This window comes from Manacus candei, unplaced genomic scaffold, assembly GCF_025592945.1.
Source record: "Manacus candei isolate 608988 ecotype Guabito, Panama unplaced genomic scaffold, ASM2559294v1 h1tg000076l, whole genome shotgun sequence".
In the NCBI taxonomy this organism is placed as follows: Eukaryota; Metazoa; Chordata; class Aves; order Passeriformes; family Pipridae; genus Manacus; species Manacus candei.
Window position 1 is genome coordinate 586,962 of NW_026138124.1, and position 12,671 is coordinate 599,632.

General features: G+C 38.0%; 1 protein-coding gene across 50 annotated transcripts in view; it reads left to right on the forward strand.

Annotated features, from left to right (window-relative positions):
* GTF2I (general transcription factor IIi) overlaps positions 1–12,671 on the forward strand; it is a 107,322-nt gene that overhangs the window by 20,075 nt on the left and 74,576 nt on the right. For 46 of the 50 annotated variants that reach the window (XM_051809545.1, XM_051809523.1, XM_051809525.1 and 43 more), the window contains 7 exons: positions 6,162–6,305; positions 6,658–6,841; positions 7,041–7,069; positions 8,234–8,282; positions 8,972–9,015; positions 10,332–10,409; positions 11,725–11,784. In XM_051809545.1, coding sequence (XP_051665505.1) covers positions 6,162–6,305; positions 6,658–6,841; positions 7,041–7,069; positions 8,234–8,282; positions 8,972–9,015; positions 10,332–10,409; positions 11,725–11,784 — 588 coding nt within the window. The remainder of the gene's footprint in view (positions 1–6,161; positions 6,306–6,657; positions 6,842–7,040; positions 7,070–8,233; positions 8,283–8,971; positions 9,016–10,331; positions 10,410–11,724; positions 11,785–12,671) is intronic. The other 4 variants (XM_051809522.1, XM_051809538.1, XM_051809559.1 and 1 more) reach the window with 1 other exon arrangement.

Genomic DNA, 12,671 nt, shown 5'->3' on the forward strand with positions numbered 1-12,671 from the left:
AAAATGATTTCCCACAGTCATTTTCTTTGGCCCTAAACTATTCTGTGGCCAGCTGAGACTTCTGTGGCTTTTACACTCCTGAAGCTACAGAATATTTTGGAAGAAAAAGGAGACATAAATAGTAAATCAAAAAAACCAGTAAGAGCCAGGTGGAGAACTAATCATGACAAAACACTTATGGAGTTGCAGGAGTGCCATCACTGATCTGTTACCTACTTTAAATGCAAATGGGGGCTGTATCTGTGATCCTTATTTTAGCTTTGGTCAGCCAGTGCACTTCAAAGTATGTTACACTGTATGGAATTCATAGCAGGAAAAAAGGAAATAATTGAATAGTTGCTTTTTAAAGGTGTGACTGTCAAGATACTTTCCTGTTGCCAAGCCAGAGCTGGTTTACACCTCTGTAACTCTTGACCTTTCTTTCATGCCCAGTTTCCTTGCAGCTATTTGGAAGTGACCCCTTAAAAAAACCTCTGCTAAGAGTTTGTTCTGAGTATCTGCTGAAACAGCCTCTTCCCAGTCACTGTTAATGGGAACTTACTCAGCTGTGGCTCTCAGTTGTGTTCCTGAGTTTTCACCTCCCTTTTTGCAGCAAATGACTTGGAATAACTTACACTTCTGTCAAGGTTCAGACCAGCAGAGATAAACGGCTGCTCCTGACTGTAGCTTATCACCGTTGCCCTAACTGTGCTGGCAAACATGATGTATTTACTCCTGCCATGTGTCACTTGGTAGTTGAGGCCTGGCATCTCTGGTGGTGGAAGGGATTATGTTACCGTTCTCTTGTCCTTTTTACATGACCAGGTTGCATCGTGCCTGTTTAGTGATGTGTTAATGCTAACCTGCCTGTCTCTGCTTGGGATTAAATAGGGAACCGTTTCCTAATCCGTTTTTTTGGGAGAGGTGTGGGCAAGGTAACTGCTGGCTTTTTCTTTCCTGCTTTCTTTCCTGCTTCTGCTCTTGTGCTCAGGCCTCTGTGTGGCTGTAAAACCTTAGCACTGAGAGTTAGTTCTGGGGGTCCCTATCTCCCCAGGGTGGTACAAAGATGTCTAGAGTGCCCTGATTGCTACAGCTTATGAAATATCTTTATTTAATAAAAAAACGTGACGCTTCAGATGTTCCTACTGGAAAGCTAGGACACTTTATTACAGACATTGTGTCTGCCACCAGCACTTCGGAATTCTGCTTTTCCAGTCCCCTAAAGTATTTACATTGTGCGCTGAAGCCTAGTTCATATTTTGCATCTGTTTTTGCCTGACCCCTAGTTTTTGGGGGAGTTTTTCTGTTGTGGTTGTAACCACTTGTTAAATTAACTATACTGTGTTAATTTTTTTGGATTTAAGTTTCAGTTACTTTCTATTTTGCATTTGCAGAATGTTGCTATGAAAGATTTGACCAGGTTATTCCTAATAAATCATGTGCTTAGCAGTTAGTTTAAAAATAATATTCGTAGCACTTACCCAGCAGCTGCAGTTGCAAATAATAAAATCCAAAGCAATCATCTCCATCTGTCTTACGGTGGGTTTTTTGCCATCACTGTCTCCATTCGACCTCACTTAAATGGTTCAGCTTGCAATCCTCTTCTGCCTAACCGTTTGCAATGCAAATAATGTAGTTTCTGTACTGCATATTTTTCATATATTAATATGTGTTCATAATCTGAATTCTGCATTCTAGGTGAAAATAATTTTCCTATCATTTAGCTGGACCTTGTGGCCTGCTATTTTCTACTTTCTACTACTGCCCGCTTTCTACTACTTGCCCTTTCTTTTTCCCCCAGCTTCCTGGACTGGTTAAAGGGCTTTACCTTAAGTGGATGATGGCCAGCCCAGCTAGTCAGGCATTTCTTATAGTTTCCTTTGCAAGCTCTTTCTCATGGTATTAGGGGTGAATTAATCTGCTTTTCCTGAGTTTTACACTACTGGCAGTTTCTCTTGTTTTACAAGTCAGTTCACCCCTTTTAGCGAGTTCTCGAAAAGCAGCATGCATTTTCAAAAATTCTGCTACATAGTTAGATGCAAGTTATTTTGCCTCTCTTCCGTGACAGTGCTTTCTCTGCTTCCGTCATCTACCTCTCTTCCCTGTAGAAATGTCAGGAACAAAGACTCTTGCGGGTCATGTGCTAGTCCGGATGCCTTTTCTTTCCAGCATCCTTAGCTTTAGCCATGCCCTGCCTAGCTCAGAGCTCCCTGGTGTTTTTCTGGGGTCATTTCAGAGCTGGGTAACTTGTACAGCTGGGTTGCTTGGCTTGATTGCTCCAAAGCTTTCATGTTCTGTCACTGCCTAGCCAGCTAAGGGGTATGAAGTTAACAGCCGGTTTAAAAACTTACAGGGAAAGTTCAGTCCCATTTTCCCAGAAGCCACCCATCTTGATCCCTTGGAGTCGTAAACAAACAGAAAATTACTGGAGACAGACAATCTTTTTGAAATTCTATGGCTCCTAAATTCTGCCTCAGGTGATTTACTTTTCTTGTGGATTAGGTGATTGTTTGATAATTATGAAATTAATTTTCTTTACTTTGAGGGTATTTTCCAATTTCACGAACTTTACAGTGGTGGTCTTAAAAAGCTCACAGATGAGCTGGGTGGATGCATTCTAAACCAAACCTAAATGCTTTTAGCCACACACACATTTACTTTCTCTCTTTCATTGCTCATAGTTATGTTCATGCAGTAATTTTCCTTAAGCACATAGTAAAATATATCTATGTGAGCGTTGTCACAAAATCATTGTTGCCCTTAAGTTGCCTCTCAGAGTGCCTATGCAGGAGTCACATTCATACTCTCATGATTACTTCTTAGCTTTCTCTACCTGGGGGATTAAAAGCCACCTGATTAAAAATCATCTGATGTTTCAAGATGCCTTATGTACCATGGGACTGACAGCTCATTTTTCTGCTGAAGCTTGATTTTTTGGTTTCTTACTCTATGGTGATGTTGCCCGTAACAAAAACACAAACCAACAGAGTGCCGGTTTATGCGGTGCTTTATTCGGGGCCCCGGGAACCTGAGGACTAGCGGCCCAAGTCAGGATTCCAAAGACCTCCATTCTCAGTTCAGCTTTTATACACAAACAAGTTTACGTGCAGTTTCCACAGCAAAACAGTTACATTCAGTTACAAACAAGCTCATAGCAGTTTCTACAACAAAACAGTTACAAGCAAGCTCATACTTCATACTGATAACAATTAATAATCATCTACTCTAATCATAAATCTTCTAAGCTGTCTTACCCCTAGAAACTGATTAACAGACCCTTACCACATCCAAGGTAACAAATCATTATATACATGCTTGACTAAATCCTTTGATTGTTGTTGCCATCTCTTCAGCACATTCCATGCTCACAAACAAAGTTGCTAACTTACTACTTTGGAGTGCTGCTTTCTAGGCCTACTCTCCTACTAAGCCTTAGCCATTCTACTACTAAATTCGAATTATTCTGCAACAGTGAGATGTGGACAGTGCTGGGTTTTGACACTTGTCCACAATGTGACCCAGCAAGGCATGCTCTGCTCCACAGGAGAAATGCAGCCTGCCTTCTCCCAACACAGCTCTCCCCTTACCTCTGGGTCAGGTGCTTGGCAGACAGACACTTATGGCCTCTTTCAGTCTGCTGCCCTCAGACTGTGTGGACCTTAGAGTAAGTGCTGAGCTGTGTTCTCTGTGATGAAGAGAGCTGTATCAAATTATAAGCAGCTGCTTCAGGCAGGAAGCTATAGCATCTGCCCATACAGAGGTCAAGGTTTAGCTGTCCGATTGCTGACAAGCAACAAGAAAAAATTACCAAATTAAAATTTCATCATTTCAAATATTTTTGTTCCATCATAAACTTTCTTGTAAGAGGACTTTTTTTTTCTGTAAAGCAGCCTATTCATTTTATACTATATCTGTTTTATAAGAATGGAGATAGCTGGGAGATTCCTTTTCCAGCCAAGTGGTATGCTGGACTGTCAGACTAGGAGAGAAGGATATTCTGAATATCCAACACACCTGGATAGTACAAGAAGATAAGAGACACTTAGGTATATATGGACTCTCAGTGCAAAATGAGCATTGTTGGGAATTGGGGAATTGTAATCCTGAATGTAGAAGAGTTTTTGCAGAGTAACTGGATTTCTCCTGCAGTACGCTCACAACTGTGTAGAATGCTATTCTTTTACATATAACCATTCCTCCCCCTTCATGAGCTATTTACCCTGTAAATACAGCCCCCTCATCCCTCTTTACTACTAGATCTTGTTGCATATGTCCCAGGCACCCTCTCCCTCTTCCAAAGGTAGCCTGAATCCTGCTGCGGGCTCCAGTAATTGTAGCGAGGGTTCAGCAGAACCTGTGAAGTTGTGTACCCTCTAAGTGATCACGTGTCCTTCAGTGCTGCCAGGAGGAGTGAATGGCTGCTACCTTCGATCAATTGTGCAAGGCTCTCACAAATCTTGCTGTGCTGTGCTTGAAAATTGATCTTGTTTGTCAGACTTGATTAATATTGACCAAAGAATGTGGGAGAGATTAGGGAGGCAGATGCATAATGTAAGCTTAAGAAAATGGATAAAAATCATGTAATAAAAAATCTGATAAGGATTTCTCTTCTAGTTAAGAAAGAAAATTTCTCTATCTCTCTGTCTGCTTTTCATTTTAGTGTGAAGTGGGTAGTGTTGTCATTTTAATTTTGGTTTATGTATTATTTTTAAAAAGTGTGGGTACACTTTTGAGAAGCTGATGGCAGTAAAGGCATTTTCAGTGAATCAGTTTCTTACATGGAAAAAAACCCCACTCGAAAAGCAACATTACATGGAGCTGTAAATGGAAACTGGTGTCTCTTATCCCCGAGTCCACAGGCAAGTCTTAAAAACTGTCATTAATTAAGCACCTGTGTTACAGGTATACAATTATATCCCACTTCTGTGTTATTTTTCGTGTTCTGATAGGCCCTGTGATACTGCAGAGAAAGCAAAAGTTTCAGGCCTCAAGAGCTGGAAAGCTCAATGTTGCATGGAGGTGGGTTTCCAGAGCATGAAGCCAGATGTGTGATCTGAAGAGGAAGGACAAGATTCTCTTTTAAATGAAGATATGAGCTTTTAAATGATGAATGTGGTTTTACTAAAAGCATTGCTGCTTCAGCTCATTGCACAGCCCATTTGTAGTCAGTTGTTCAAACTGATGTTTGTTTTCTTGTGTCAGTGTAGAATTCTGATGTCAGGAGTCCTGGTGATGCACATCGCGGTGTGTCAGGCTTACTGCTGTGCTGGCTCGTGGGGAAGTCATGACACAGCATCAGCATTGATCATGCTCTTGCACACAGGAACACAGATCTTCCTTGCCTTTCCTTCCAGGTAGGCAAGCATATCTCTGTTGTTTGCTGGATGATTCTCAGTAAATCTTTGCAAGAACTGAACAACAAGAAAGAAAGGCTGCCACCTGAAACCATCCCTTTTATTTGCTTTTTAATATTGAAAGTGTTATTATTCCCTCACTCCTTTTGCAATGACTTTTGCTCAGAGACTAGAAGCAGATGTAGGGCTGAAATCCTCTCTATTCTGCATGATGATGGCTTGTTTCCAACTCCTCCTATTTGGCAGTAAGAGGCGTGTACTTAAAATGTCCTTTGAAGGAGACAAGAGCTGTTGTGGCAGAACTCAGATCCCTTCTATAAAAACTTCAGCAAAGCACATACAGCATAAACAAACCAGAATGTAACAGAATTGCTGCATAAGATGTCATGCACAGCAGTAGAGAGCTATGGGACCCTCCACACTGGCATTTTACCTTTTCCCTGGTGACTCTGTTGGTCCTTCTTTTCTTGGCAGTTTTGCATTTTATTTTTATCTTCTTCTGAGCCTAATAGTGTTTTCTACTTCTTCATGCCAAAAAAAGGTCTCCTTGGACGTGTCTCTTAATTCATCATTCTTAATCCTCAGAGGGTGATATTTACAAAGGTTGTAAGGAGAATATAGTTATTCTGGTGTAAATTCAAGTTTGCTCATTGCTTATGTACATAGATATGTGCATTGGCTTCTAAGGCAAATAAGATCTTAGGATTTTCTGGCAGGAATCCTTCCTGAGCATCTCTAGTATAAACTGGAGGGACTAGGTACTGGCAGTTTGAATAATTTCCTATTTTATTATTTTATTTTTGTCTATTTTTTATAAATAACTGCCAGGTGTTACAGAAGAGGACAGGGCTGCAGAACTGCAGAAAACGAAGACTACACCAGCTGAAACAGGGGTAAACAATCTCACAGGGGATGTTGTAGACCTGGAGACTCTTAGAAAGTCTGTGGAGGACTTTTTCTCCTTTTGCTATGGTGAGTGCTTTAAAATTTTCTGAAGAGCTGTTCTAGGTTTCTAAGTTTTTATTCCAGCTGGGAGGAAGAAACTGCACAATCTTAGCCTTCCAGCTACACTGCTATTTTTAGAAACTTTTAGTAGATGTTTCTAAAAACTGCACATATAGTGGTTAATTTGCTTCTTGATGTGTTTTGTGGGATGTGATTTCAGATTATTACCCAGTGCCATGTTAATACCAGCAGCACTTGGTTTCTGAGGAGATTTGCACTTTGCTTTTGCTCCAGTCCTCTCCAAAGTTATGAGAGAGACTCATTCTTTTGCTAACTTGAGCAATCTTGACCTCAAAACAATCTCTATTTTTTTTTCTAGGTGAAGCTTTAGGAAAGTCAACGATGGTACCTGTGCCATATGAGAAGATTCAGAGGGACCAGTCTGCTGTGATAGTACAGGGCCTGCCCAAAGGACTTGCATTTAAAAATCCAGCAAATTACGATGTTTCAACCCTGAAATGGATTTTGGAAAACAAGTCAGGGATCTCGTTTATTATCAAAAGGTTATTTGCTCACTCTTTTGCACTAGTCTGTCCAATTCAGTTTTGTACTTAAATTAAGTAAAATTAATTTTAATTTTTAAATAGCTACATTGCAGGCTGTTTCTCTTAAACAGGAATGCGCTCTCTGTAATGTTACACTACCAAGTAATTAATGATGTCTTTGCTAAAGCTAAGTTTTTCTTTCCATATTTCCACACAGGCCTTTCCTAGAACCAGAGGAACACATAGGTAAGTTACTGCTTACTCAGACTAAACAGAAACAGATTTCAATTTGAGTTTAGATAGCAATGTAGATAGAATATTTGGTCATGTCCATAAAGCAGCAAACTGCAGAAATTTCTAGACCGTGAGTTGCCTTACTTATGAAGCTATAACCTTTTCCTTTATGCATTCTACCAGGAGAAACTCATTAGAGATTAAATTCGTTCTATTTAATTTTTCATCTGTTTACTGAATTTAAGTTTAATGTGGATTGGATAGTATCCTAGGGAAGGGAGAATGGAACTTGCAAAAGACTGCATTGCACTTTTAGAAGATGCCAAAACTTTGCAGTGCTTATGTTCCACTACAGAGCTGATTTTGGCATTTATATTTAATTATAAAAATTAATTTAATCTTCTGAAGTGGCTTGGTGTTGTAGCTCCTATGAAAGCCTCTCTATATCAAAAAAATCTAAGCTAGAGTAAGTTTTGTAAAATCCTAAAAGATTCAATTCTAGCTTAGGAGAAATCCCTTCTGTTCCTTTCATGGGATCATGTTGCTTTACTTGCTAAATGAATATATGTGAGGATTCATTTAAGAAAAGGATGAAACAATCTCTATAGGAATGTAATCGAAAAAGAAGAGTTTAATTTCTTAGGTGAAACAGACGGAAGTTGATGCTTCATTAGTAAAATTAAAAATGTGTTGTTTGTGCTCAGTTAGAAGATTAGAGATTGGGAAATTACAAAGATTCTGGTAACAATATAGTTCTATTGAAAATGCAATGTGGGTTTTCAATGTGGTGAATGACATTCTAAAAATATAAGTTATTTCTGTCTAACTGTAATTTAGGACTAAACTTAATCTATATGAAACTATCATTTTCTTTTAACAGAGTTTAGGTGAAAGACTTGTTTATCCTTGTTTTCCAAGATTTTCACTTAGCATCATGAAAGACAGCAGTGCATTTTACCATGCACATCTGAATAGATTTTATATTGATGTTGCTTTATAGATTATTAAGGTAGTTTAATGAGATCTTTCTCTCATTATCTGTGAATACAGAAAATATGCACATGTGCTTGTAAAATGTAAACAGGTTTTTGCTTTGTGAAATCAATGTTATATTTTCAATTTGTATTTAAAGTAAATGGAGTACAGGAAATTCAAATACTGTTTTTTAACTTTCAGGAGCTCATATGACAGATGCTTCACATTCAGTTATACCTCTGGGTGGAAGGTAAACTTAAAATAATGTAGCTTTCTTTTTTGTATCAGCTATGCATTTTCATGTGGTTTATCTTTCTCTTGGTGTACTTTTTCTACCCAGCTGACCTTTAGATAACTTTTGTTTGCTTGACATTATAAAAACATCTTCTCCTTCTTTAGACCATTATTTATGGAGAAACCGTTACAAGTTAAACAAATGGCAAAGTGTCTCTGTGGTTTAATTAGCCCACGGAGTGTTCTTAATTCACAGTTTGTCAGTCAGGGATAAGTTTGCCACATTTTATGGTATAACAGGGGGAACAGATGTCAAGTTGCTTCCTTCTCCCTCCTCAGTTTGAAAAAAACAAAAGTAATTTTTTTGGTTAGTAAATGAAGATATTATAGTTGGAATACATAAAAAATTGGTTAATGTGAAAACAGACCTCAATTTTCTGTGCTTCTGTAATTGCTTCTCATTAAATGCTAAACATGATTTGAATATTTTGTATGCCCCAAAAAATGTAGGGATAGGAGATTCCTGGCAATTCGCATGATATGAGTCAGATAAGCCAATATGCAGTTTTTTACTTTTGTGTTTGTGTTGGAAATAATTCTGGGAGATTGATTTTACTTGACAGGTTGTAAAGCTTGAGGAACTTCCCAGAAATGTGATGTTTGTATTTTATAATGTCAATCTGCTTGATTTGTTTATTTTTGTAGTTGTCCTCCTATTAAAGTGAAAATGGAGCCAAGCGGAGATTCTGGTATGTTCAAAATTTTGCCCTTATTTGCAAAAAAAAAAAATAAATCTGAATTTAAGCAAAGCTAGGAAGCTTAAATAAACAAAAGCAGCAAAAAGACATCTTTGGTGAGATGGAAAACCCTTTTTTTTCCTTGAAACTCTCCACTTTTCTGAACCTTAGCTAAATGCTTCCATCTCAAGAGGGAGGAAATTTGTAATATATTGTAGACTAAAATAATTTATCTTTAAGTAGTTTAGAAAAGAGGAAATTCCTCTGTTTTGTTTGGGTTTGTTCTAATTCAAGATATCTTTGTCCCTAATGGGAAACAAAAAAACTTTGTTTATTTGTTAATATTACTAACATATTGAAAATAACAAAATGTCCATTTTCTAGCCAAAATGGAAATAAATAAATAAATACCAAGATGTGTTATTTGTTATTAAAAAATTGCCAACCCATTCCTAAATTGCCTTGAAGATAACAGATGATTCCCCTAGCCACTGTGATCTGTGGCAGAGCAATGCTTAAGAGTCTGCTGTGAGGTAAAGGCATGGATAACCTCGTTAAAGCCAGTGAGGCAGCAAGTGTGCTGGAAGATAAGGTGGTGACTTTCCTTTTTGTTGGGTTAGGCTGCACTGCTCCCTTTCCTATAAGAATTAAGTTTTTGTATGTAGTCCAGTTTCTTGATCTAGTTCTTTGTGCTTCACAGCTTTAACCTTGTGGTTTAGGAACCCTATGTGGTTAACATTTAGCCTGACATACACAAAGGGTTAACTTGAACTTTTTGCCAAGTCAGTCCCAGCTCTTTCCTATGCTGCTTTCTACACATTTTCTTTTGTCAGAAAGTTTTGAAAACATTTTAGAGAATGCTGTCAAGGCTTATGGAGGGGGTATGTGTTGCTCTGTCAGCAGTGCAGTTTGACGCAGGCTGTATCTGAACTTGTCTGCACAGAGAAGTGAGCAGGAGCAGTCTACGAGTATTTTCAGCACGATGAGTAGTAAAATATATTCTTTTTCTGTGGTAGCATGCAAAAGGAAGGAACCCATTTAAAAAAAATCTTCAGATCTGAAATACCATCTGCAGGGACACATTTAGTTTGTAGGGAAGCATTTAATCCTGGATCCTTTCGGAGGGTGACCAGACTGAAACATAAGAAACCAGCAGGTCACTTTTTTACCATTGTTTTAGCTCAACAAATGTGTAGTGTCTTTTCTTCTTTTTTTCTTCTTTTTTTTGACAGAGATCAGTGAGGGTCTTGGTGGGTGCTGTTGTTTGGGTTTTGTAAGAATCTGCTTATTACTATTTTCCATATTTCATTCCTTTGTTGCTAATACAGGAATTTCTTCGGAAACGGCAACAGTACCAGTGAAGGGGGAATCAGATGACCCTGACTACTGTAGATTTAATATCCCAGGTAATGATAGTAATTTTCATATGTGTTTATCTCATGAAAGGGCTGGTTGCATAAGTGTTGCTCTCTCCACGCCTCTCCGTTTACTTATTTTTGGTCATTAAACACGCAATTACATAGCTCTGTTAGGATACAGCATTTCCATGCTGCCTATCATTTAAGTTATTCTGAAGAGTGCCAAAATATCCCGCAGTGTAACCCAATGCCATCTGAAGGGAGTCTGCTCTGAAATTGCGTCCTTACAAAATAGTACCCATTGTTCTGCAGCGTATTTATCTGAGCTGAAAAATCCCAGTTATACAATATACTTCCATAGTGAAGTCTAAGCAGTCTGGATTTGAAGGGGGGGATTTGAGTAGATTGGTAGAAGTGATGGGGTGCTCTGAGTTAAAAGAGATATTCCCATGTCAAGTCATGCCAACTTCCCTGGAGTAAAGCAGCTTCCCCTTCATTCTTTGAGTAGCTACCACTCTGATTCAAGCCAAAGGTTGTCCAAACTGTAGAGAACTATAAACTCTGGAGTCATATAGGGGTTTGTGTGTGCGTGGTGGTGCTGTGCAGGAACTGAACCTTCAAAAACTGCAGTTATTCTGAGGTGTGTTCCAGTATTGCATTTGCAGAGACATGCTACAAAATAAAGCAAATGGTCATAGTTTTTGCTAAAAATAGCCTACAGCTCATCTTTCCAGTGTAGCTGCAGGAGAACCAGAGCATTAAACGGTAGGATTTTAGGAGTATTACTTTAATCAGTTAAGTGTCATTTGTATGCTGGTTTCTGCACCAGCCCCTTTTAACCAATCTGTCTGTAGCATTCAAAAGAGCTGTTATTATGAAAAGCAAACAGTCTTGGACAGCATCATAAGTTATTTTAATCTCTCTGAATTTATGTATTTAATGTAGGTAGAAATTTGAAAGGCAAAGAGTACTCCTTAGGAATATAAATTTTACGAACAGGAAAGAGATAAAGCTGATTAAAAATTCATTGAAAAAGGGCAGAAACATCAGCATTTTGTGTTTTAAAATTAGTTTATTAACACACAAAAAAAATGAAAGCCTGCTGTTCTGCATGAGTGTCTGGTTGTTCAGTAGTCCAAGAAATGCACACACCTGACAGTAGCCCCTCAACATTTTTATTCTGTTGAACCAGGTAAGTAGGGGCTTATAGATACTTAATATTTAACACAGTCTTTCCGAAGTTCAGCATTACAGAAAGTATGAAATGAGAATATAGTATATGAAATTAAGAGTTACTTGGCAAATTTCTCTATAGGTGTTTGTTGTGAGACACCCTTTAAAAGCCCTTCTCTTTATTCCCAAGCAGGCCCTTCCAAGACATCAGACATGGATGAAAAATCTGGTCTTGCAAAAAGTTACACAGGTAGATCTTTTAGTTGTATTTTTCTTGTTTTGGAAATTGAATATGTGAACCCTTGATTTGCAATAAGAGTGAGGGTATTGGAACTAAAACATCAAAACAAGTGAAAATTTCAGTTGCTTTAATTTCCAGGTGTTCAAGTAGAGAAACATATAGAAGGGAATCTCATTTCTTCCTTTTATAAATTCAGGACCAAGCATCAGATTTATCACTAGTGATTTGTGTGAATAGATATGTTTCTCAAGAAATTCAATCTGTTTAATAATTACTTATTAATTTTAATAAAAGTCTGCTTATAAATTGTGAGTCCAACTTGATCATTTCTTTCCGTTAAGTGTGAGATGAATGGGCACAAACATAAAAAAGTAAATGGGAAGTCTGTGTTTAGTGGAAGCAATTCCTTACTGCATCTCAGCAATAGCTGAAATACATTTACCCCAAAATTGTGCAATTTTTTTCAGCTTCTTACAATTTGTATTGAAGATACTGCTTTCCCAATTTCCAAACACCAGAAAATACACACCTGCATTTCAGCATGTTAATTTCTTCATAAGCTCAGAGTGCTCTGGCTGCCATGAATTTTTAAGATTCAGAAAATGAGTCTTCTGTGTGTTATTCATGTGAACATTATACCTCTGGATTTTACCTTGTGAAAATCCTTACATTGCATAGTTGGAGTTAAAAGTTTCTTTTGACATTTTGACATTTGATATTTTTTTCCTTTATATTTGTAAAGAAAGCCATGAGTGTGGCTCCATCTCCATACTCCATCTTACAGAGATCTGAAAGCAGATGCTCTTGAAAATGCACAAGTGCAGCATTACTGTGCCAGAATAAGTAAAACACGTTCCTTCATACCCTGCTACTTAATGTTGGTATAGTTTCTGATC